At 40.3% G+C, this 27,365-nt stretch overlaps 1 protein-coding gene across 1 annotated transcript; it reads left to right on the forward strand.

The window, feature by feature from the left end:
* Positions 1 to 1,516: 1,516 nt before the first annotated feature.
* stk35 (serine/threonine kinase 35) lies at positions 1,517 to 23,598 on the forward strand. The gene is made up of 3 exons (XM_042409458.1): positions 1,517 to 2,323; positions 4,888 to 5,703; positions 20,004 to 23,598. Exons 1-2 carry the CDS (start codon positions 1,777 to 1,779, stop codon positions 5,628 to 5,630), a joined length of 1,290 nt encoding a protein of 429 aa, XP_042265392.1. The 5' UTR covers positions 1,517 to 1,776; the 3' UTR covers positions 5,631 to 5,703; positions 20,004 to 23,598.
* The last annotated feature ends 3,767 nt before the right edge of the window (positions 23,599 to 27,365 follow it).

The following is a 27,365-nucleotide window of genomic DNA, read 5'->3' on the forward strand; positions in this document are numbered from 1 at the left end:
AACTCAACTGAGGGCTCTTTCACACCTACCTCATTTGGTCCGGATATTCGGACTTTTCAGTTTGATCCGAACCAAAATTAACCAAAATCCCCCAGACCACGGTCCAGACAGAACAACCAAACCTTGGTCCGACGAAAAGTGAACCATAGTTTGGTTCGTTTGTATTGTGAAAACATTTTTAGGATGGAAAGAAAAAAATGAGCCGCGGCAGCACATGGGGAGAGGAGGAGACCAAGTTTTTAATTGAAATATGGCCTGACGACGTTATAAAAAGTCAACTGAAAAAAAATCATATAAATGCCAACACTTTCCAGGTATTTTAGGAGAGGATGAGAGAGAGATGATATGAGAAGACGGGAGAGCAATGCCACCTGAAGATAAAGAACCTATAGTAAGCTATATAGTAGGTATAATATAACGGCAACAAAATTAATCTGTTCATTCATTTTTCTCCATTAATTCAAACAGTGATAGAAGGCTACCTGCTGTCACGTCGTCAGATGCCGTCAGATGCACACCTGCCTACAAACCAATCAACGTCAAGTAGAGAGGAGGCAGCCCGCCAAGGTGATGACAACAGGATATAGGTATGTCAATTAAAGTTCTTTAGTGCGCTTGCATAATTGCGATGTGAAACCAAAACTAACCGGACAAAATGTGCAACAAAAACATGAACCTTGATTTGGACTTTCAGGTGTTAAAAGTCCCTAAAAGATTCTGACTGTTGAAAGACCAGTGGAGCCAGAACATATGACATTTAATTTGACATTTGAAAAACTAAAACATATTAGCCTAAGTGATTAATTGTAGAACTAAAGCAATTAATTAATTATATAGCAATTATAGCTACTCTTTAGTATGTTTTAATGAGGTTACATTTTCATAACAGTGATAACGTGATTATCACCTAAAAACATTTGTATGTTCAGTGAGGAGAACCGTACCAATCATGCACCCAACATCACTCGCAGTGTGACTACATTGACTGGTAATATCTGATTGTTTAACAGTGAAAGTGTGGGAACAGTAGAAACACTGTGGAGCACTGTGTAGAACAAAATAACAGCAGTAACAACGCAGGAACACACATTAAATGAGATTTATGTATGCTGGGAGGGTACCCAACACACCATACCTCACAACAGAAGTCACATGATCAGCACTCAGTTCAGTCATATGAATGCTGATCATGGCTTCAACTCTCTACTCATTTTCCCTTTGTTATTCAAGATAACTTCATCCAGGATGAACAAATCAGCGGGGGATCTGCCCATGCCTCCACACACGTGCCCCATCCTGTCTCGTGTTGTCCATGCTGCCACGGAACTGCACAGCATGAATGGAGGAAACTGCAGAAATTGGCTCTGTGATATCTCAGTATAACATTTCAAATCAGAATACAAACTAAAAGTGGACCCCTAACACCACTGGTGTCCTATTTCAAAATAAAAACAAATGTAGCGTGCTCGCTGTATTCTCATTGCGGGATGTCAGCAAGCTGTTTTCTCTCTCCGCCAATCACCGTGAGGCGGACTGGACCCCGCCCTCTGTTCTCTGCGTGTACTTGGAGCTGGAACATTTTGTTATAAGGCCAAATTAGTTCCCACAGCTGGACAGCCTGTGGCACTGCGTTAGCGTTGTCATTATTAACAACGAAAAGCTACTTCTTGTTGACAGACTGGCGTTTAACCTCTCCGAACAACCAGGTAGACGTAAGGACGTCACACTTTATTAGTTTAGAGTTAAAGTAATGACAGATAAACACATTCTCCCTTCATGCTTACTTTCAACAAAAAAGAAATTATGGATATTTGCGACGGGAAGAAAAGGAGAAAGGTAAGCGGCGGTGTGCGGGGCTGCAGGCGGAGCGTGGCCGGGAAGATGAAGCGGGAGGCGGGCAAAATCCTCCGCTCCCTCACGGTGGAGGACAACAACCACACAGAGCCCATGGAGGAGGAGGACGACGACGACTGCTTCTCCATCAGCTTTCTCCGGAGCGACCGGCTAGAGCCCGCCGTGGTGGTGTCCCCCCGGTACAGCCTGCTGCGGGAGGTGGGCCGGGGAAGCTACGGGGTGGTGTATGAGGCTATAGCCCGGAAAACAGGGGCTAGGTTGGCGGTGAAAAGGCTCCAATGCGACGCCCCGGAAAATGTAGAGCTAGCTCTGGCCGAGTTCTGGGCCCTGACGAGTCTGGAGAATCGACACCAGAATGTGGTCCAACTGGAGGAGTGTGTCCTGCAGAGGAACGGTCTGGCCCAGAAGATGAGCCATGGGAACAAGAGGTCCAAACAATACCTGGGTCTGGTGGAGATGTCACTCAAAGGTACACAAGCTACTGTCATGTTTATTACTCACTTGCGAGCAGTACAATAACAACAAACCCACTGATCTTGGAAGTTCTTACTCTTAAGGCAAGTCAATAAATTTAATGTTAATAAGTTTAAGAGGTGATTTTGCCATCTTAAACTCCTAATGCTAAAGTCTCAGCTTGCTCATGTTGTAATAAAAGCACTTTAAATGTAACCCTGAAATATCTTGTCAGTGTAGGTAAACATGCACTTAGAGTTCTTAGTAAATAGCAGTGTTACCCACATTTTGGCCCTAAATCACAGTCACAGATTAATTATTAAAGATCTTTGCCTCCTCCATTATTTATGTCACTTAATACAAAGATTATTTACAGTAATGGCAGTGTTTGCATTGCATGTGTTATTGTATGTATTGCATGTATAGTTGCATATATTTGAACTTAAACGTGAGGGTGCAATATTTTATAAGCTATAAACTGCAATGTACAGTGTAAGACACTTATAAATTCTAAAGGAATTTTGTGGATCAAAACAGTCTTTCTGTCAGTGACGTAACTATACAGTACGTTGCCTATAGTAGTCACAGAGAGTACACTGTGTTTCTCTCAGCTCACAAGAGAACACAGTGTACTACTTGGCAGCATGTAAACCAGTTGATTGTTGACTGAGATTTCAGACAATAAAAAGTAATATTACAGTGTAATTTGGGATGTTCTAATGAAATACTGTGGCTAACTTCTGAAAGGTTACATTTTTATTGTCATTATTGTCATCAATCCAAATTTGACCCACTTCCATCACTTCCTTTGTTATTGCTCAGCAGGCCTCATAGAAATACATCAGCAGTAGCTGTTACATATGTCGTCATAAGATTGAAATTTTGTCACTGAAATACCAACATTGACCTGTGCTGTTTAACTGGATTTTTATCGGCGCAAGTCAGCATTGGTATTTCTCTGCTTCTTTTCTAACAGCCTGGCTGTTATGTAAGTGTCACTATTCTGGCTCTTAAACTAAATACTAGTCTGACACTAAAATCTTCTGCAGCCATCCAGTGATGACAGAGACTGTTCTTAGGATTTGAATAAAAACTGACTTGTTTTTAATCTATATGCCCTTTTAGCTTTTGTCTTGGACCACTTAACCTAGTTTCTAAAAATGTAAAGCTCAGCAGTCAGCAGCCCACAGTGAACATCAGGGAAGGTTGTTTATCTATGTAAAGCATCTTTAAACGTGCTTTTAAACGTGCTGTATGAATAAAATGTATTATTAATATTATTACAGGTCAGTTTATGGGAGCAACGCAGACATTTTGAAAGTCTTTTTCATAGGTACCTCAAAGTTATACTCCATATTTGGAGTCATTTGTGAAAAAAATACCAATGTCTATTTGTGTTCTACTGATAAATCGGCCAGGCTGTTATATCGGTAGATATTAGCTTATTACAGATATTATTATCATTATTATTATTATTATATAATATTATATTAGTATTTGTGCATATGTTGGCTAATAAGTAACATCAAATGTCAGTAGAGAAACGTAAAAGATATGTTTGAAGTAATTTAGGAAATGTCTGTGTGTATTTTTCCTCTGTAGAATGTCTTGCTCACAACATATCTTGGTCATAATTCTTGCATAATCAAAATTTAAGGACCCAAACTAAAAATGTTAAAGTAATATGTTTATGTAAAAAAAACTGATATTGGCTGATATTTCATTACTGGATCTTTAAACTCTCAAATATCAATATTGACTTCAAAAGTTTAACTTCAAAAAAGTCAGCCTCTAGTGTCCACTATTTACAGTCTCACATATAAAAGGTCATATGTTTAAAAAGCATGCATACTGTTTTGAAGGTCATCTGCAAACTAAATTGATCATGAGACGAGATGCGTCAGGATCCAGGTGGCTTACCACCTCAGCTTAATGTCCTGAGATACCTCGATTATTATGTCTCAGACAGAACAGGACGGTTAATCTGAGCAACAACACCCATCTGCTGCTGGTCTAATAAACAGAGAAGTCTGCAAAGGTGTAAAACTCAACACTCTTTGAAGTGGAAGCAACACAGCTGAATGAAGTATGTGCAGATCATCAAGCTCTCGGTTGCGTGCGATGACAAACCACCGACAATGGTGTCGCTTCCTCTGAAGAAAAAAATCACTGTCTTTAAGGTTTCCAACAACACACCAAGTATCTTTAATTCATCAGACCTGTGGATGACTTATTCTTTTCTTGCATCCATTAGAATTTGAAATGAATTTGAAAAACTATTATTATTTTATCTTTTACTCTTATTATCCTACTTATTGACAGTAGTTAGTCCTCAAACCTCAGAGCCTTGGAGCACAGTCAGCACATAATTAGCATGTCAAATACTTCACTGAAATGGCAGTGAAAGTAGCACTGTATAAACAGTGTAAGTGCTTGACTTGTGTAGTAGCTCTTGTGTTTTAGAGTTATCGTTAGTGTTAGTTTTGAGCTCTAATGAAGTGACTGACTGTCACAGTTTGTCTTGGTTCTGCTGTCATCTCATTAATTGTCATATATCTGTCTGTAATCTGCCCACTACAGGGGAGCGCATCCTGGGTTACCCAGCGGAGCCCTGCTACCTCTGGTTTGTCATGGAGTTTTGCGAGGGTGGGGATCTCAATCAGTACATATTGTCTCGCCGGCCTGACCGCCAGACCAATAGGAGCTTTATGCGCCAGATGACAAGTGCGGTGGCTTTCCTGCATAAGAACAACATTGTCCATCGTGATCTGAAGCCAGACAACATCCTCATCTCACAGAAATCTGGTTCACCTGTTCTGAAAGTTGCTGACTTTGGCCTCAGTAAAGTTTGTGCTGGCCTGAACTCCAAGAACAGTGAAGAATACCCAGCGGCGGGAGCGGGCAGCAGAGGCAGCAACCAGAACAACATCGGCAACATAAACAAGTTCTGGTTGTCGTCAGCTTGCGGTTCGGACTTCTACATGGCCCCCGAGGTATGGGAAGGCCACTACACAGCTAAGGCTGATATCTTCGCCCTGGGCATCATCATCTGGGCAATGATTGAGCGGATCACTTTCATTGATGCAGAGTCCAAACGTGAACTGCTGGGCACCTACATCCGGCAGGGCTCAGATATTGTACCTGTTGGGGAAGCGCTTTTGGAGAACCCTAAGATGGTTCTGCACATCCCTCAGAAGGCCAGGAGCTCCATGTCTGAGGGGGTGAAGAAACTCCTCCAGGACATGCTTGCAGTCAACCCTCAGGACCGACCAGACGCCTTCCAGCTGGAGGTGCGGATGGACCAAGTCACGTGTGCCTCGTGACAGCCCCCACCTTTCAAATCCTTCTCCTTTTTCTACCCTAACCAGTCAAAGAAGGGACCTCTTTCCTTCCCAGGTAAACTCAACTCCTTTGACTACTTGCTACCTTATTACTTTTAGGAATGTTCTTGTTAGGTTTGTCCTATGCAACAGAGTGGACTGCAGGTTTTCCTCCAAATCAAACCATACAACAGCTAATTTCACAGATTTAATCATTTTAATTAGTTTACCAGAGAGGAGGAGCAATCGTTGAAATGAGCTGCTCTAGTGATTAGTGTGAATTAAAACCTGCAGACTCCTCTTTGACATAGGACTAACCACCCTGGCTTAAAGAGAACATTGGCCATTGGTAACCCAGGGCTGAAAACAGGTAATCTTCCTTTCAGCTGACACCATTAACCTTTCTTTGGCCTGGTCACTGGTTGGGATGTCCTCTTAATATAAAGCCACTGGTTTGTGTGGTTTAGTACTTTTTAGTGACATGTTCTTTCTGTTCACCACTTTATAATGAAGAGAGAAGCAAATTAGGCTGACTTTGATGAAGGTTAGGCGCGTTTCAGTTCGGCACTAACGTGATGGCCAAAACTACAAAAATAAGATCCACGTTATAACAAACTCAAACCATCCTACAAGAGAACTACGTAGAAAAATATCGTATTTATTGCATCTCCATTGGTGAAAGTGGTGATCTGTTGAGCCATGGCCTAGTCCCTTCACTCCAAATAGTTCCTAAGCCTGATTGCTGTCTCTGATTTCTGCCAAAGCTTCCCACGTCACTGTCAAGGAAACAGGATTAACAAGAGTGAAATTAACCACTGCCCCGCTGACGTCAAGAAACAAAACCTGGATATCGATAAGATTAACGAGATGACTGAAGAAAATAGTGTACGAGTTATTTAATGTCAGCTAATGTCACCGCAGATAAATCTTGCTTAAAGTAAATTAACAACAAAAAAAAAGTGCAGTAAAAGACGAAGGCAGGTAATAGGAGGAGTGCTGATGGCCTCTGGGGATGGAGAGGGTGGTTTAAAAGCTATGTAGGGAGGAGGGCTTTTAGACAAGCACAAGCAGGGTACAGCCTGGGCCTGAGGGCAAACAGCCTGGCTTTGATTAAATACACACAGTCAGGGTGCATGTGTGTGTGTGTGTGTGTGTGTGTGTGTGTGTGTGTGTGTGTTGGTGACATTGTGAGAGAGTGAAGCAGAAAATAAGATATGAAACGAATCTGATGAAATTTAAAGTGCGGCCATAAATTCTCAAAACTGTCTACCAAATAATAAAGCAAATTGTGTAAAAATGTGATATCAATTCTAAAACTCTTAATTTGGAGTATTCAACATTCCTGCTTGGCTACTCTTAAATCACTTACTACTAATACTTACTCTGACTATGAGCATAATCACATTAAATAATCAGAGTCCGGTGTTTACATCAACATTATGATTGGATTATAGGTGCGCACTTAAACATACTGTAGCCTGCTGCAGGCCTCTCTTACCACCGCCAGTAACCAGGAAGTACTTTTACGATGAAAAATACTTTTGAAGGGAACGTTTACATTTAAGCTAATGCTTATTCCACGTTCTTGTCTTATAGGAGTTACTGTATGTAGCGATTTTTGACTTGTAAATACTGTTCACTCTAACACCTGAGTTGTCTTTTAAAAGCTGAGAAATATCCAACTTGGCACTTAATAATACAGAAATACCTGAAAACATATCAAACATGGACGCTTCATATCAGTCAAGTTCTGGTAATTAAAGGTAATTAAACCCAGATTTAATCCATATAATGTTATATTGTCAATGCACAGTATGTTTAACCCTCATATGAGCAGCTCTGCATTCATTCAACTGTATTGAGTTGTCTGAAACTTTTTGCCTTGTGAAACATGGGAATCTTTCCCATCTCTGCTCTATCCCATATCACGTGAACACAGCTTTCAACTTGAAGTTCTCTTAGTCATATTAGCATGTGGAATGTGTCTTAACACTATTGTACCCATGAGCCTCGAGCTAGAGCAGTGAAATCAGTTGTAGCTTATTCTGAATGCTTTGTCCCTGCAACAAGGAACAGGCCACTGCACTGTAGCTGCTGAATTTATCCAAAACCGTCTCTAAATGGTTTCGTAGTTGATTATACAGAAATTTAACGGTATCGCAACGGTGTATTAATATTGTACATACTGTACATAGGCCATATTCATTTATTGCCTACACAGTTTTGTAAGCTTTCACCTTTTGATTTGTCATTGAAGCAGAATAAAAATATCGATGTCATGACATCACTTCCTGTCTAGCCTCTGGTCCTTCAGCATTTCTTCCATCAGTATTTTTGAAAAAATAAAACATGTTCCAGGGGTTTACTTCCCATATTTTAGGACAAATATATCAACTATAGCGCCGGCTTTTACAAGTTGAAACTATGATTATTTTGTAAGCACACAAAAAACTCCAGCTGTCATGAACCAGCATGGCGTCATCATAACTTGGTTCCACCAGTAAAATTCACTCTTTTGATGTCATTTTTCTGACTCTCTAGCTGTTATCTCTGCTGTCTGAAAAATTGCAGCTGCTGTTTTTACAGACGTGTCTGAGCTAACTGCAAAGCCTCAACGTGTTCATGGTTTTGGCGAGTGATGGTCCTGCAGTGGACTGTGGGTTTATGGGAAATTACGTTTGTTAAAAAACCTGAAATATTGACTAAAGACGATAATAAAAAATGCCCTCCTTGTCTAAACATTTGGAGTGAACAACACAAGGATGGGTTTTTAATTATTAATGTTACTAGAAATGTGGTGTTAAAAATACTCCAACAACCAACAACAAGTCTTAACTTCATGAATGTTGATGTTAAGACCCAATTCACTGCATAAAGGGAAATGCAAATTTGAAAGAACTCCCTCCACCCCCAAAAATAAAAAACAGCAAACTAACATGCCCACTACTTAGGAAATAACTACTTCTACAGTGACAGTGTCAGAGTCCCTGTAAGATCTTAATAATTTATCTCAGTTTGCTAAGTAGAGCAGAAACTCCCTGTAGCATATCAATCAGCCTCTGACTCTATGTTCTGTGACCTGAACCAGATGTCTGTTTGTTTGAACTTGAACCCTCCATTGACTGGGACTAAGCTTAGTCATTTGTTTGACAATTAGCTCTCGTATCCTGCACCCATTCTTCTTTAACCCCTGATTGTAGAGCCTCCTCACCCTGTGACGGAACATGTCTCAGCTCCTAGCTGTCGGCGGGGTCACCGATGGACTCTGAAGGCGCGTTTGTGCACTCGTCTGCTGCAGATTGACCTCTTTCTCTCGTGGCATGATGGGATAGCATGTTATGCAACAGGCCAACAGCTCCACACTGGTTCAATGGGAAAACCTGTCATCTGTTGGAGATAGGGATTAGTGGCTGTAAACACAGAGAGTGGAGAGGAGGGGAGGGCGGTTGTCTCTGCTGCATGTGTGTCGTTATGTGCTGGGAGCTGGTTAACCGAGGGTTCAGCTGATGACAGCACAGTGACGATACTCGCATCAGTGATGAGATTTGACGCATGCAGAAATAGAAAAAATCTGTGGGTGCTGTTACTGTTTCTTTATTAAGAATGGGATCTGGTCCAGTCAGTGTGGGGATGGATATGTTGCAGTCAGATTATTTAATATTATTGATTAATGCTTCGGCTATTTTTCTTCCTAATTGATTGATCACAATCTATGAAATGCCACAAAAGAATGACAAATGCTGTTGTGTTGTTGTTAATATATTTATTGGACTTTTTTGTCTGTATAGCCTGGCTGATTCTGGATTTTTGAGACTGATGCTGATCAATATTTGGGCATAAAAGAACAAAACAATAATTATATATTGACTGATGTTAATTTTTTTTATATAAACCCACAAAATACATAAATGTTTTTGAAATGGATTCCTTAGATTTGCTTTATAAAAAAATTGGGACAAAGATATGTAGTGAGAGGAACATTAAGTCTAAATATAAACTTTTCAGTCCTCTCTGAATAAATTTCTATAAAATAATCGAAAACAGGTAATAATTTGACGTCCATTATGATGTTTTCATATTAGCAAATCCTCACATTAGAGAGGCTGAAACCAGGCAACGGTTGGCAATTTTTCTTGAAGAATGACTTAAACTATTGATCAGTAATAGATAAAACCTTTAGCTCTGAATGGCATCACTGTTTCTACACGACCTTAAACGCGTCATTGGCATTTCTGTACTGCAGTTAGTTGTTGTTTATCAGCCGATATATGAACCAGGCGGAGCTCTGTCTTGACTGGAGAATATTTTAAAAAGCTATTTGGTTTCTTGGATACTTTTAGTATAAAAACAAATATTTCTAATGGGTTTAAATGAATAGAATTATTAGTGCTGGTACTGGAGCCCTAGAATGAATTTCTATGAGATTTGTTCAAATGTTCAAATTTAAACATGCTGCCTGATCGTTTGTCAGTCCCATGTTTACCTCAATCTTCTGCGCTCCACCTTCACCAGCTGTCACTTTGTGTCATGAAAAGAGTAGGGATGGGGATCCAAAACCAGTTCCAATTGAGAACAGGTTCCAAATCTTCCGATCCATCGGAATCATATGCCTCCGAGCTTATCAATTCCTCTTAACGATGCCCAAGCATGAGGCAAACTCAACTGCAAGGGAAGTGCAACCTCATTTTCAAAAAGGCAGCGGTTGCAAATATGTTTTGATTTAATTACCAAACAGTTACCTTTACGAGACAAATGTGAATTATATTGTGAACTTTCTCCGCCGTCACCCAGAGACTAGCATAGCTAACTCAGTTCTCAGTCTGTTTCACCTCAAAAACCCTGCACCCACTTAGCATGTTGTACAAGGACGGCCTTCCCCGGAGCTAACGGGAGCAGAGAGGCTGCTCTCCACTGCTGGAGACACGACGTTAATAACAGCACAGCTCAGCACATTAATTAATGCAGTTAACTATTGGCCGCAGACCATTTATCTTATCTTCCAGTCATGTTTCATATATATAGTTGTGTTGAAACTGAAAACCTGTGTAGGCTTTTTTTTTCGCACAAAAAAAATTGATCAGGAATCGATAAGGGAATTGATAAAGAATCAGGCCGATAAGCAGAATCAATAATGGCATTGGTATCAATAAAATCTTAACAATTCCCATCCCTAGAAAAGAGTAGAAAAGAGATTATCCACAACCACTGCTAGTAAGGCAGTGCCTTTAAAAAGTTCTCATGCAGTTAAGATGGAACTTTTTGAACTTTTTCCAGTGTTTGTGATCAGCACTAATTGTTTCCAGCGCATCCTATCTTAAATGAACTGGTTTGACTGTCTTTGCTGCTGTTGTATGAAAGAAAAGAGCAATATCATTTATGACTGTGTATGAGCAAATACTCAATGTTTAATGACATGGATCAGGATTTGGAAATCCCTATCAGATGTTCGTCAGCATCATATCATAATCATGTGTATCTCTTTTGTTCGACTTGTCCCTGACAATCTGTCTCACCCATCCTCCCTGTCCATCCTCTCTCCCCCCCCACCCCCCCCCCTCCTCCACTGCTGGACAATGAGAGTGCTTCTCCTGGTTCAGGGCTTAGGGAGACTTGCGTCGGGAACATTTTGTCCTCTCGCTGGCTGCCAGCCGTGTGCTGCCTCTGTCTAAACCAGGCCAGAGCAGCGTAAGCCCCGGCCCTCCTCACGTGTACAGTCTTTACACTGGGACTTCATCGACAGCATGAAGAGGGTTTTGACAAATGGCAAGTTGAGGCATTTTCAGGGTGTTGTCCTCGTATGGCGCACGCCAATGTCTCTACATACTGTGTTAAACATATCAATGCCTTCAAGCAGTTTTGATGTCTTTTCTCTCTCGCTCTCATCTTCATATTCCAGAGCAGTTTTAAACAGACAGGAGGGGCTGACAGAATGCTGATCTTGCTTGTCTAAAGGAAATGCAATTGTTTGGATGGCGGTTTGCAGGCAGGGTACGGTATGTTCTCTATAGGCTCAGTCAGTGGGGGGTATTACAGAAGGGCTGAGAAACGCCAGCCTTTATGAGATTTTGGGTATGGGTGTGATGAGCACATTGGCGCACTTATGCGTGTTTGTAAAAGTGAGCATTCAGTGGCTGAAAAGGTTGTAAATATTTCCTCAGGGCCCTCAGGGTTCAGAGCAAGAACCGCAAAAACAAGTTCCTGTGCAAATGACTACGGTGAAGCACCTCTTAGTCTCTGTGTTTACTTAAAATATGAACACTGGAGGGGGAAAGTGGAAAGGTTAGGAAAGGTTTTAGTGAAAAGCACAAGGCCTTTTATGTTTTCTATCATTCATCCATGTAAATCTGTCATGAACCTTCCAGAATCCCATACAGACACTGTTGTCCCACAGCGCTCTGGAATAACATGGATCCACATCTTTTCCACTTCACTGTCCCCATTCATGGTGGTTGTGTTGGATCTAATGTGATGTAAGCTCTTTACACCGTGTTAATCTCCTCACAGTCTGCGTACCATCTATCACAGCTTCACAACTCCAGCTGACTTTCCACCACTGCAGGTGCTCTATGTGCTAATATTCCGGCCTCTCGGCGAGCTCTCACCAGAACGTCTGTGTGTCGCGTTGACAGTTCAGACCGTTGAACGGTTCTGACTGAGCTGACAGAGTTCATTTTGACCAATAAATTATAGGTGAGAAGAGACATGGTTAAACTTTAATTTCTAGTCATAATACCTTATTTAAATCAATGTTCTCTTTAATTGGTTGGGTATTCATGTGCAATTAGTAAATAAATAAAAGCAATAAAAGCATGTTTGAAATGATTTACTTCATTTCTTTATTCAGCAGGAGTAGGAGGTTATTCATTGTTTGGGGTCTATGTCACATAGGATCTGAATAGCTAATATGCACATTTCAGTATTTGTTTATTTATCGCAGGTCATATCGTCATTGCAATATTGAACAATTATTATATATTGAACAGTTATAGCACATAAGAAAGCCCTGTAGAAATGTTGGTTTCTATTAGCACTTGTGCCTGACGAGTCTGTATCTCCTCCCTAAAGGATGCAGCTCATTGATCTAAATCAATATTTGAAAAATCTGATAATTTTTTAACAAAAAAAAGGATCCCGTTAATTCTTTTTTTTTTTTTTTTTTTTAATTTTGACCCAAGATATGTGCAGAATGGAACATTTTAGAGTGGGAAAAATAAACAGTTTTTACTGAAAGTAAGGGGTTGACCTTGGAAAATGTTTTTCTTCACATTTAAAATTTTTGAAAAATGCTACAAAGGTTCTGGAGATATACATGTGACAGTTTTTCAGTTTTTGGGGAGGATCAGATTTCCCTGTAAAGTGTCCAGAATTAGAACCCAGTGTTTTAGTTTAGTTTTGGTCCATCTCATCTTAGTGGCATCCAGATAAAAACTACATGTTTTCTTTATGTTTTGTTACATCCTGGAAAATCCTAATGCTTATTTCTCATTTTTGTTATGATCTGTCCTCATTTGTTAATTCAGCTCTATTCTCAATAGAATTATGTTGACATTTAATTACAGAATTTTCACACTAGTGAAGCCAAGAGCAAAGGGTTGGTTTTAACTTTGTTAGGGACAGTTTTTGTCAGATTATTATATTATAAACCTGACACTAAAATTGATATTTGAAATTTAGATATGTGCTATCTGTCTGCTGTAAAGCATTTTCAAACCTCAGTTGAGGTTCAGTAACTCTGTCCTCTCTTTCAATCTGTTGATTTGAGCTGTACAACTCAAGCACAACCCTGCTGCTGATACAGTAGTTGTCAACCTACTGTATCTTTAAACCATACCAAATAGAGATGCAAATTTTAAGCAGTTTCCTTGATTGATAATCTTCACATTAACTAATACCAAACCTCCCATTTGTATTGTTACTGATACTGAAACTGAAATGAAAATATTCAGTAATAACTGACTGATTATTTTTAGTTCTGTGATATGTGAATCATTTAAACTATAACTACCAACCGCTGCAGCTAGCCAACAGTGTGTAGTTCAGCCTGAGGGTTGCCAGTTCATCAGGTCATGTATCCCCCATATCTTGCTCTGCCCACTTTGCACAGAAAACACACCACACACTCTACCAAGATCTTACCAGTAAGTCTATATGGAATTAGTTGTCACTGGACAATTCTGCAATACCTTGACAATCTATGCCGATGGGTGAACTGTCAGACAGATGTTATTCCAGATGACTGATCCTGACAGAATGACATTTCTTTTAATAGTTTCTCTGTTTTATCAGAAAGTAGAAAATACCCCTTTGGCTGAATGTCATCCCAATTTTCCCATTGTCTGTATTGTCCACTGGTTATCAAAAGTCATCATCATATTGACCCAACCTCTTTACTTGCTGGAAATGCTTTGTCCTGTTTGCATCAAGAGGAACCTGGAGGTACACACCTAAACTTAAATAATGGACAGTTTTTATGAATGTCAGCCAAGTGGAATGTTTTGCTCTGCATGCCATATACCCGCAAAACCCCCACAGGCTCATAAAAAGCTAACGCTCCCTCTCTGACTGCTAATCATAGAGAGCTGCCACGGCCTCCGAGGCTCACAAGAAACCAGCCCCCACCACTTCCCCAAACATACCAGTCTCCGCCGGTTTTTTAACGAGGTAGTCTGTTTTTGGGTTATGCAACAACAAATGACTGGCAGGGTTGCTGAGGAGGCAACAGGCCTCAGTTTGTCCAGGATCTACTAGAGTTAGACCGTCACCGTGTTTCCTTAGTTTTACTTATTTATTTAGCTGTAATAACAAAGCTGACAAATGATATGCTGACTTCAGCAAAGGTTTGACCAGCAGATGTGTCTGAAGGCTCAGTAGTAGCCTGGTTCCTGTAAATCTGTGTATACAAGCAGTTGATCAGTAACCAGATTTCAACTCTACCCCCTTATTCTGGAAGCGGGGCTTACTGACTTTAACTGTACAGTGATTGGGGGGGGGGGGGGGGGGGGGGATATGTTTGTGTCGGTTGGAGCAGACTGACAGAGTAGTGAGAGGCAGACAGGTAGACAGACAGAGCAGCCAAAGTGTCTGAATTTAATGGGCGGAATTTCGGCGGATGCATCGCTCCGTGTAATGATCTCTCCTTTCATCTAGTCGCTCTGCTGCACTTTTTCTGCCCACAGGTCTTTTGTACAGCACATGTGAACTTTTAAAAAGCTGATTAGACACACAGTTACATGTATACATCACAGAATAATCAGCATTCTCCAGGAGAGCTGGGGAAACCAGGTTTTTCTAATCCCCTACCCCAGTTACAGTAACCAGATATCTCGTATGTATCAATCTTAATCAACAAGAGGCACATGCACATCTATGAAGGAGAGACTGTCTGAAAATGCGCGCCACTATCCCTATTTGTATGATTCCTCGTGTCTCGTCCCTCTCTGTGACTGCAGGCTTTTCACCCCGCCCTCATGAGTGGCCATTTAGAATGGGTGTAAACACTTTTACATTTAGGCATCTGTAGACGACACGTTGTATGAACTAGTTCGTTTGAAGCATACTGGGCCCATGAACAGCTGCACATACTCTTTGTGTGTCTATGCCTGTGGAGGAAAAATGTGAATCCTCAAGGGAGTAAAACAGCTGCCATGAAATTGATGCACCGAACAGAAACATCATTCAAAGGAGACAGTTGCAGACTGTCTACACCGGACGCGTTAGTCTCATTTTTTCACGTGTCTGACAGAACAGATACACTTCAGTTAGAATCAGTAGCACTGTCTACACCGACCACATAATGGTTCACGTTTCACTTTGCTTTACACACCTAACTGACCTGAAGCATATTTGTACACAAGTTCTTCTCACTTATGCTTGTAACTACACTGATTGTCTACTGGGATGTGAGTGTCTGAGCTCACTGCAGTACTGTAACTGAATGCATCTGGTGCAGACGCTGACAGAGGATGGAAGAATTGCATTCATCCATAAAACATGTTCCAGACTTCACAGTATAAAATGTGAACTTGTGTACTTGGATGTTCCAAAATAGCTGTCTATGTGGAGCCTTCTATAGTGGAAACCGCTTATAGTGATCACGTCCATCCGGGTCAAATTGATCACTATAAGCAGATGATTATTATAGCCAATTTTTTTTTTCTTTTTCTTTATTTCTCACACAGATTACCATGTAATTGACATTTGTATATTTATTACATGAATATAAAGTAATGAAACGGGCAGCTTCACTATTTACTGAATTTTATTGACTGTTTCAAAATACAGAACAGCTGTTTCAAACGCTTGTTATTTCGCTGCTGCATCTCGTCGGCTCATTTTTGGCAGTTTGTCATAAGCTTCAAGGAGACTACGTTTTTCATTGAGAGAAAAAACTTCCAGTTTCCTTTTTTTTCCAGTCATGATTTCAGTGTGCACGCAGCACCAGCCTCAGGTAACCAGCCTGAAGCAGACGGGTTGTGCGTTTAGGCTGTGGGGGGGTGGGTTCGGGGGGGCTGCAGGGGCGCCGCAGCGAGAATTTGAACCAGAATCAACTTTTGGAGAAATGCAACCTGTAAGGCTGCACACCCTGCCATGAGGGAAGACAAAAACATTACTAAGAAGAGAGGAAGACATTTCTCTTTGTTTGATTACGTTAAAAGTAAAGTTAGGCTTTGCTGACGGCTTCCTGAATCATTTTAAAAAAAGACGGGAGAAAAAGAGAAAGAGAGAAACAGTGGTCGAGCGAGCTGGAGAGTGGATGAGGAGAGTGAGCAGTGTTAGCGAGAAATCCAGTGAATGAGAGGAATAAAAGGTTATTTTCTGATTGTTTCACGGCGGTAACAAATAATCACACCCACACACCGCACCTCCACACAAACCTGCGGAGGTGCGCTGCAACGCCTGATAATGGTGCTGTAGCTGCTAAATACACATCATACGTGTACTATGGGAGTAAGGTAAAAAGAAAATAGAATTACCGTAGTTTAAAATTTTTTTTCCATATGTTTTCATCTATAAAAAGACCCAAAATGAACACTGTAAGCGGACTACTTGATTACTTAGCGAATTATTTAAACAGCATTTGTGTTGGAATGATTCTGTCCCAAGCTCTTTGATCCATATAAGCGGTTGATCACTGTAACCGTGATCACTATAAGTGGTTTCCACTGTATTACATTAAGAATCACAGGAGCACAATCAGAAGAGAAATACCTCATGGAAACACCTGAAGTAGTAGAAATAACTAGTTCATTTTGAAAAATACTGCATTCTAACTGAAACTGCTTCTTTAAACCTATTAAGTCCATTCAACATACTTGCATTTATTTATGCAAATGATTCTGACTACTTTATTGGCCCAGATCATGGTGGCTGGCTTTCTCCTGTTTACGACCAATAAACCAATAATTTCTTCCTAATGAAGCCCTCAACAGAGCTCCATCTTTGTCAAACATTTGCTCATGCAGGGTTGCTGGTTCCAGTCTGTGGAACATCAAAAATAGACACTTGAAACCATCATTTATTGATCACGTACTGTAAACACTGTGAGAATTGTCATTTGGATCCACCTCAGTTTGGAAGAAAACATGCCTTGTGTAGTCCGCAGTCAGAGTATGTTTTGTTGCGTAACCCATCCGTCGTGTGGTGTAATGCCTCAGGTCAGAGAGTTCAGAAAGTTCACACACAGGTACAACACTCTGTGAGAGAAGACGCTCAAAGCTGTTCCTGTAAAAACAAGAGCTGAAAAACAAGAAAACTGAGGGAATACTGAACAAATGAACCACACCTGTGAGTTCAGGCAGACGCCTCAGGGCACTGTGAACTGATCCGCTCTTCCTCTCAGTAACAGCACTGGGTTTTCTGAGACTAGATTTTAGTCTGAGTATGGTGGTAAATGACGGGAATTCTTGTACTTGTCCAAAGCTCCGAGATGAACAAAGGACATGAAATCAGCCAGCCTCTGTCAGCTCCTCTACCAGAGAACAGATCGATTAGAGCTTGGCAGAGAATGACTCCTGGGTCACTGAGTGAGATGGCTGCTCTGATGAGCTCTCGCTTTGCAAACTTCTTGAATAAATGGTGTTGACATTATAACTGGACTATCTAGATCTATACTGGGATTAATGAATAACTCTTCCAAACAATCACGTGATTTGATGAAGCCTGCATCTCCCTCTCCATCACCCATTCAAGACGATAAGAAATCTAAGTTCTCTTTTTTGGAATTAGACCACACCAATCACCCAGCAATCACACAAAGCTGCCAATAGGCAAACTGCTTGCTGCTCCTGAGGAGATATCAGTAACATCTCATCTGATTATTTCCTGAGCTATTGCTGACATAAAGGACTCCCTTATTGAAATCCAGTAAGATGTAAGTGCCATGGGAGTTTCTGTCACCGCAATATAAAATGACATGAGCACTTTGAAGGTGAGCGACTTTCTTGGTCTATCTAAATCTCTCACATCGCTCTCAAAAAGAACCAATATCATCTAGTCTGACCTGCGCACACAGCGCAAGGTCACTCAACTAAATAAAGAGAAGATCCAAAACATAGAGGACCAGGTTGCTGCACAGGAGGATTACTCACACAGATCAAATCTAAGGTTGATCTTCCTCCCTGAAGGAGAGGAGAGCAGCGATACGATTGGTTTTCTCCAGCAACAGGCTTGGTGATCTACAATCTTGTTTTGTTTGTTTCAATAAACATTTGATCACAAAAAAATTAGTGCTTGGCTATTAGCATGTCAGAATACTTTATGGCCTGACAGCTCTGCAGTGAAGTCAGTGTTTCCCCAATAATAGTACAGGCCTGGCGGGCTGCCAGGCCAATGAGAACCCCCGCCAGGCCAAAAAAATATTTTTTAATACCAAAAATAACACCAAATACCCCTTCATTTGGAAATCAATAGCGTTTGGGAGCCTCTGTGCAGTGCTGTTCTGAAACATGAGTTAACCTCTTAACTCTTTGTAGCGTTGCTCCTTTTAAGGAATACAACTTTCTGAGAGGAACCTATAAAACAATGAATCCTGTAGGCTGCAATAATTGTGAAGATGAACTCTGTGTTTTCATAGCCAATATCTGATTTATTTTTCTCCATTTGCTTTATGACACATTTTTTTCAAATAGCACAACACTGTACTGTAAATATCTGTGGAATCAAAAGTGCTCATACTCAGCAGTGACATAAGGACTTTTCCACGTCTCCATTCAGCACATCATCCCTCATTCACCATCTCCAACGTATGAACCTCCCGCTAAGCTGACCCACTTGTGTTCATACCATGTGCTGTGTGGTTATGCAACCTATGAAAAGAGGAACAAACCACTGCTAGCCTGAGCAGTGGGATGTCAGCTGCTGGTCTATTATTAGAGTACAGTGCTGAACTGAACCTGGACACATCTACAGGAAACAAACTCAGGTGTCAGGTGTCATTTTACTGCAGGTAGATGTAGAAGCAGTGCATTTGTTGGCTTCACACTGTGACACAGCCAGCGACCTTCATTATTGTCAACTAGTTGTCAGCTGTTGATTTTGGTATTACAGTCATCTGTGAGCTGGGTGCTAGAATGAAATGTGTGTCTTTTAAAGGAATGCTTTTGGAAAATATATTGCCTTCTTTCTTATAATGAGACCTCATGCCTGTGTGTTCAGTACAGAGCTAGAGTCAGGACATGGTAGGTGTATTTTTTAACTTTGGACAGTCTTTATACTAAGCTAGGCTAAGCAACACCTTTAAAGCTCACATGCTGTAACTTGTTCGTTAACTCGATACACAAACAAAAATGTAAAAAACACAGTTTGTGGTCTGTGGTTAGAAGAACAGGTTGCCGCATACAATTGGTGAGCACAGGTCTGAGAGTGTTAACCTGATGTACCAGATGGTTTGTTACACAGAACCATCTGAGAAGTCGTCCATGGAAACTGTTTGGAAAAGGGCAGGCACTTTCAAAAAATACTTGGCACCATCTATCGCCATCTTACCTTGCAAGGCAGCACGTCACTCTCCTTAAACACACAAATTGTCGTTTTTACATTACAGTTAGGCTAGCTGTTTCCCCTGCTTTTTTATGCTAGGCTAACCACGTCTCAACTGCAGCTTTGTATTTAAAGTCACAGTGACACAGCAGTTAAAGCATTTACTTCTGTAATGCGACTCATTTCACATTCAAAAACATAAGCTCAAGCTCAAGCACAAGCTTCTACAACCAACAAGTTAACAAGGTCAACTGTGGAAGGGTCAGAAATGAACACAGGGGCATAGGATAAGAGCTTTTCCTACATTTTACTTAATAGCTTTATAAAAAGGTACCTTTCTTTGTGTTAAGAAAGATTGTTTTCTTGTTGTTAACCTGTTCATATCCTCTGTGTCTGCAGCTTTGTTTACTACATGGACGTGGACACCAATTGAAAAAGGGACTCAGTGACAAACTGAGTGAACTGTGAAGAATCCACAATCATAATTTGAGCGGGAAGTGATCAACTGGCTGATGATTCCAAAACCCTGAGACAGGAACAGTATGCAAATCAGACCACAACCGTGCACTTCCAGCACCATCCAGTTTCAATCACTGTCACCATGGAGCTGAGGATGTTTACTGGTGGATAGTGGCAGTGTACCTGAGAGCGGACTGGATGTGACAACAAGGTTTCATGACATTTATGGTTTTCTAGTTGTTGATTTTTGCTCCCAACAGCTCCATTATAGACCTGCTCTTCCTTAACATTTGTAATGTACTCGGCTGTGGCACAGGTTAGCCTACTGTACCAGTGTTCTAAAGTGAAAGCATGGGCTACCCACTTTACTGATGATAATATATGAATGACCATCAACAGGCAACACTACCAGTCTCATTCCCACTCTGCCCCATACAACCTTGTGCCTTAAAGACCATTCACACCAAGTGCGATTTTGTTTCATGTAGAGTTTCTGTCTTCAGAAATGCGCACTTGACCAATTGAACCTTTTGCTTTTTGTTATGTCACACCATTCGAACAATATCCCAGGCTGCAATAATGTCAAGAATGTAATCATTTTGATGCCCCTCCTCTACCCCTGGGTACAACCATGAAGCCGAAATATACAAAATTTTAACTAAAATGATATCGTCATTACAGATTTTGTACTGGTGTATCACATAAAGACGGTTGATTTGCAATCTGTGCCATGTTTTGAAGGCAGAGACAGAGCAAATGTGATTATTGACCGCTAATGGTTTGTATATTGTTGTGAAAGTGTGTGACAGAATTCGCACCATAGAAGTAGCAGGCCTGTATCAACTCCATAGAATACTGTGCATTTGTAACCAAACAATGTCCAGCAGGGAATTCAAACTGGTATTATTGGACATTATTTCCTGTTGCATCCAAAGAACAGCTGTAGGACAAGTATATATCTGTCTCACCATCACTGCGAAGTTTGGATTATATTAACATATTTGCTAAATTAACCAAATTAACCAAGAAACAATCAGAATTTGGCAGACTAACTGGCTGTTTTTGATGGAAGCCTTATATTTTTTTTTTAAGTTTGATGCTTTGACAATGACGTAAATAGGTTGCTGTTGTTAATTTTGCTCTGAATATTTTTTACCTTGAGGTTAAGCTTGGAATTTTAGGACTCCTCACAAATTGAAATAACACTTAGAATGCAGTTCATGATATCAAGTCATCAGCCATCAAGGATTACTGAGCACTGTTCTGTACTCTTTACGTTTTAAGGTTTCTGATGGGTGTGATGTGAATTATTGGGTATCTGATTTGGGGATTCTTAAAGGGAAATGTGAAGATTTGCCATCTGGGAATAATCCCCGAAAGCAGCCAGAAGATACCCTCCTAACTGTCCCTATCTTTCTTCCACTCTTTATCAAAATGCTTCAAACACCTTGCAGTGGTATGTAATGCTGAGTAAAAGCAGTGGTTGGTTGTAGTGTACTACAACCCCGATACCTGGGGAATGAGGAAATCACAGCAGTGGTCTTGTGATTAGATTCAAGACAATTGATCATTACAAGTGCACCCTTGCATATAAATATTAACTCACAAGACACATGACTGGTCCACAGGTCTCATTGATGGCTTTATTCATAAAAATGTGAGACAGTACTTGATGGTGTTAAACAACTAGGATTTCCAGGTAGATACTAGTAAGAATTAAATACAAAGGTTCAAACACAGAATAATTCAAACATAGAAAAAGAAAACGGAGGGTAGTTAAAGCATCCAGTAGTGAGTCTGAGCAGCAGTTTAAAAAGGGTTTGTATATTCCATGCTAAGAAAGACCTTCATGCTCCAGCATACAACAGAGGAATGACCAAAGCCTCCTTTTGGTTTCAGAGCACTGTGTAGCATGTAGCTTCAATTCAGTGATTCAGCAGTAGTAGTAGATTTTGAAGCGTTTTGTAGTATGGTCCTACCTCATTCTCAGCACTTGGAAAGATCTTATTTACCTTGACTGTCTCATTAGCAACCATTTCTTAGTTTCTGATACAAGTTTCTTTGAGTGGGATAGATTTTTACCTCAGACTTTGTCTCTTTTATCTCGATCCAATCTCTGACAGACTTCTTTGTGTGGCGTTTTGCTTAGCTACAAGCAACACCTAGTTTTTTTTTTTTCTTTTAATAATGGATCCATATAAACATTTGTTTCTTAATGGCTGCATTACAGAACTAGTCCTGCCCCATACCAAGACTACAATTATGTCGTTTGCATTCAACAACCACAACTCCCATTTGAACTAAAGCTAAAAATGTTTTAAAGGACTGCCGTCATAGCTTTCACCTGGATACATCCAACTGCCTCCCTGATCTCTCTCTGAGAATTCTTTTGTACATTTATAGTCTCAGTATTGTACAATCAGACAGTCTCTCCTTGAAGGCATTAATGGTGTTGCTCGGGAGTAGTTGTGTTAAGTTCAAACCCTGCCCTCTTTCACACCTCTGTACTCCAGGCCAATTGTTGTGTGATTGTTGGAAAGTAACAAAATTGTCAGTTTGCTCACTTTCCAATTCCATCAGAAAGGGGATTTCAGGAGACGTTGGCCAATCCGACAACTTTGTTTGAATCATACTGAGGCCTTAACAGTGTGCTCAATAAACAAAAAGCAAATTTGAACTGAATTGAAAGGTGCAAGTCAATAAGACGTGGATTTGCTGTAGGCAGTGCAAATTTAGGTGAAAGTGCATCCTCTTGAATGTTTTAGAAAAAATTGGCACTTATCTAAGTTGTAGGACTCCTGAATGTGTAGAGATGGTACAAGCAATTGCAATTAAACCGCAACAACCTGCTTGTCTGTGTTTAATGTGAATACACTTTGACACTCATGGGAGATGTAGTTGTTAAATGCTAACATTGGTTTTGTTAAAGCATAAAGGTGTTAAATTTCGATATGAGACATTTGTTTTTCACCTTTTTTCAACATTGTAGCACATACTGATAGGAAACCTGTTTTTACCCTTTGGGTTGTTGAATCGCTGACCTGCTCAGCAGAGTTCAATGTCCATGTTTCTTCAAGCATTAAACCTAACATGGTTAAAAGCCTGTATTTGGCATTGCTGTGGTTGATGGTGCATAAGCTAGCTGAGGATCTTCACAACTAAATCATCACTACTAAAACGTGTTGTTCACTTGCCCTGCTGTCACTGTTCTTGTATGAACCTTTTCATTGAGTTCTCTTCAGACTTGTAATGACTCCACTTGAAAACACTTTACACTATGCAAAATGTTCCACTGCCTCACTGTATTCATCGTACAGGGCCACCCCGTTTTGAAACAATATGTGTAATATCTTGAACTTTTTCTTTTAGTGCATATTTCCAGTGTGTACAGAAATGTATGTTTCAGATGTTGTGTAAAATAAAAAAAATGTTTTTGTTAATGAAGCTAACAGGAGCCATTAGATGTTTGAGAAAAGCATCATGTTTTTTGCTGTATATGTTTGACAACTTTTCTTGAAATAAATGATCAAAACTAGGACTAGATTTCTGTCTGGACTTTTTAAAATAAATTTACTACACAACCCCCCTTCGCCCCCCCTCCTGTTGTTGTCACCATAAGGGCATGCTACATGACACACACCCCTGACCCCTAACCCCTAACCCCCAACGCACACCCCTAACCCTGACCATGAGTGTGTTGCCAGAAAAAGATTTAGTATGTCCCAATATATAGTATGCCAAAAGTACCAGGATGTCCTATTACATCTGGTCGGTTTTACAGTATGCAAGCCAGCATGCTTTTCTGGCTATTCTGACCCATAATCCTCTGTGCAGCAGAAGGTTCGTCACATCAACTTAGCTGCAGAGAGAGCACAGACCAATGACGGTGTCAGTGACAGAAGCAGGTGCAACAACAGAAGCCACAATGACAGATGAAGTAATATGTCCCAATTGTACGAATACTGCATGCAACAGTATGTACTTCTTAAGGGCAGCTGCAGTATGTACTAAAAGTAATAAGTGGGATTTGGAACACATGCCTAAACCTAACCAAGTGGGTGTGTCATGTATTAAAGTAGGTGTTTTGTGTAGATACTGCGAGTCTGCAGATAGACCTACTTGCAGTAGCCACAGAGATGGACTAAGCACTCACAGTTGCTGATGCCCATGTTAGGAAGACACTGTCAGTGAACTGTGTTTGTGGAGAGAGCGGGTGGGCATCAGTGCTCTAACCCACATCACTGCTTTTTGCTAACAGCTGAGTGAGTGTTTCCATTTGAACAACCCAGAAAAAAATGCAGATGGAGTCGTCCTTTAAGGACTTCCCATCATCCCAGGACTGATAAAAATAAGATCTGGGAGGATGTAAATTAATTTTGGGACAATGAGAGTTGGAAAAAAAAGGACAAAGTGCACAAAAACCGGCCACAAGACAGCTTTCATAGCATTTTGGCCTTTGGCTTGGTCTAAACTGCCGAGTTCGGCCCAGAGCAAGCCCCAGTGTAAGTTTTCCCTGCTAAGCCCTCTGTAACACACCAGCCAGGCTGTGTGACTTCAGCCCTGGCTGGTTCATCAAGGCCTGTCCCTACACCAGCTCCACCATCATAGCTAAGAGTTGAATGAACACTGAATTTTGAGGTGCAAGCTGTTCATTGTAGTTTAATAGTCAGTCTTTCTGTAGCTGCACTAGCTACCTAGCTGTACATTATGTGGACATACAGTAATTCTCTTTTGACTGACATTTGCATAAATAGACAACAATCAAAATGTACTTTGATAGTGATGGATGTAGCTGTTTGGTTTCTGTGCCACTCATTTAAGCACAGCAAAATGAATATTGGTTTTTTTAACAGAGTCTATGTCCTGTCACTGTTTATTTAGGCCTGGACACCAAAACAGAAGAAGCTTTTTTTCCCACACTTGTCTCTAATCCCTTAGATCCTCGCTGGATTATCCCACAGGGTTTGTTTTATCAGTCAAGAAACAACACGCTGCACCATTATTTGGTGGTCAAATTTTTATGTAGGAGATCCTTTGGAGATTCTCCTACACACATGTTGCAATAAAGATGACAGATAAATTATGCAGATCAGACTGTAGCACAGGCTAGGACAAAATGGAAAATGGATTCATCTGAATTGTGTTTTCTTGTGTTGACCTGTAAACATCTCAGTCAAGCACTGACAAAAATACCTCATGGTTTACATGGTACTTTATGTGATAACAAATACATTTACCGTTGTGCTACTTTATGTAATCTAGTTATCACACTCTAAAAAGCAATACTGACATAGTTTTAACCTTTACTTCAACAGGTTAAAAGCTTAGTGTTCATATTCTGCATGATCATATAGATTTTCCACAAAAAAGTTCAAATGTCTTACAATTATCTTACATCTTAAAAATTCTTAAGATTAAACCTACTCCTTCTCCCTTATTGGACAATCCAGACTATTTTCCACATTATATTCCTGTGATGTCACAAATTATGCATATCTTAAACTAAGATTTGAGATGAGCACCATAAAAAAAACTTTACACATGTTTTGTTCTTCAGGCTATGTGCTTCAGCACATTTCATTAGAAATAAAATAATGGTTACCACATTAAAGTGCCAAGTCTCAGCTTTAATTTGAGCTGGTTTACATCAGTATAGAAAGAACTGTGTTGGAGATATAGCACTTTTAATACATAGTGCCCAAAGTTTAGGGCTTCAAATGTCATCCTTATCAATATGTGGCTGGTTTAGGTACAGTATGTATTCTTTTATGACTGAGGAGGGTCAGACTGGGAAAAACTGAACAAACAAACAAAAGCAAAGCAAGATGCCACAATTACTACCATTACCAAATAGCAAATGGATGGTATGCATGAAAACAAACAACAACAACAAAAATCAAATTGAGATAAGGAAAGAAGCACATATTTATTTTTCTGTTATTAAGGGTCAGAGACAAACTACACAAACAAATCTAAGCCAGGTATGGTGCTACTACTACTTATAATAATGATAATAATTATTATTATTTTACAAACACACTTTGTAGAGATCTTTTTTTCTTTTTGACATTAAAGGGGATTTTTCTGTTTGTCAGTGTCAAACCACATTAAATCCTCTTTGATTCAATGTTGTAAGACAATAAAACATGAAAGTTTTCAAGGAGGTTGAATAGTGTTTACAGGCAATACATATTTGTGTGTATATATAATAAATATAACACTGAGTGGGGGACATTGTGCATAATGAGTACTTTTACTTTTGATACTTTAAGTACATTTTACAAGTAATACTTCTACTTTTGCTTAAGTAAGATTTTGAATGCATGACTTTTACTTGTAATGGAGTCATACTGTGGTATTGCTACTTTTAAATTAGTAAAATATCTCAATACTTATTCCACCACTGCTGCCTGCTGTCTGGAATGTCCTCTCTGTAGACTTCAGGAAGAGCAGCAGCTGCTGTTGTAGCAGCTAATAGGGATAATACTAAAAGAATAACAGAGGGCAGTGATCCCATTGGCTGAGGGAAAGTGGGATACCCCCTGCTGTAGTAAGTAAGTATGGAATTGTAAACAAGTCTACAGGAGATCAGCGCTACCATGTCTCAGTCATTGTTAGAGACAAAGCAATGCTCCATGTGACCGCTGAGCAGCACAGGCTGATTAGCCTGCTGGATTAATTGGAATGTGAAGATTAATGTTGGGTGGGGACCAGGGGAACCCCGGTGACACTTCATACAGTATAGACCCTGTCATGCACACAAACACATGCACAGCAGACAACAATATGTCAGTGTTCTGTGCTCTCTATGTTCAGCAGGGTACACAGTGTACTATGAGAGGAGGAGCGCTGGGGAGTGAGGGGGGATGGGAGGAGCGGCTATAGTCAGTGAAATGGAGCTGAAAGGCAGGAGGCAGGGGTGGGGGTGGATTTTACAAGATGCCACTGAATCAGGGAAGATGGAAACAGCTGTGACATGGTCATCAAACAGCCAATAGGAGCACAAGAAAGCCTCAAATCCCAGACAAGACTGTCAAGAAACGGACTTCAAGATTCTATCAATGTTTATTGATGAGCGCTTATGAGGGAGGTCATACCTATCATTTAGTTGTTGTGTAATGAATGTAATTATTTTGCTGAGAAATACTGCCAGAAAGATTATTCATTGTGCAGAAACAGTCAATGTATGTTTGTTTTGTTAATAAATTCATACAATAAACAATATTTTATTTTTTACAGGCTTAACATATAAGTGTAAGATTTGTGGACAGTTGTTGTTTTTAAAATGCAGCAAAGTCACAT

Source organism: Thunnus maccoyii, chromosome 4 (assembly GCF_910596095.1).
Source record: "Thunnus maccoyii chromosome 4, fThuMac1.1, whole genome shotgun sequence".
Taxonomy (NCBI): domain Eukaryota; kingdom Metazoa; phylum Chordata; class Actinopteri; order Scombriformes; family Scombridae; genus Thunnus; species Thunnus maccoyii.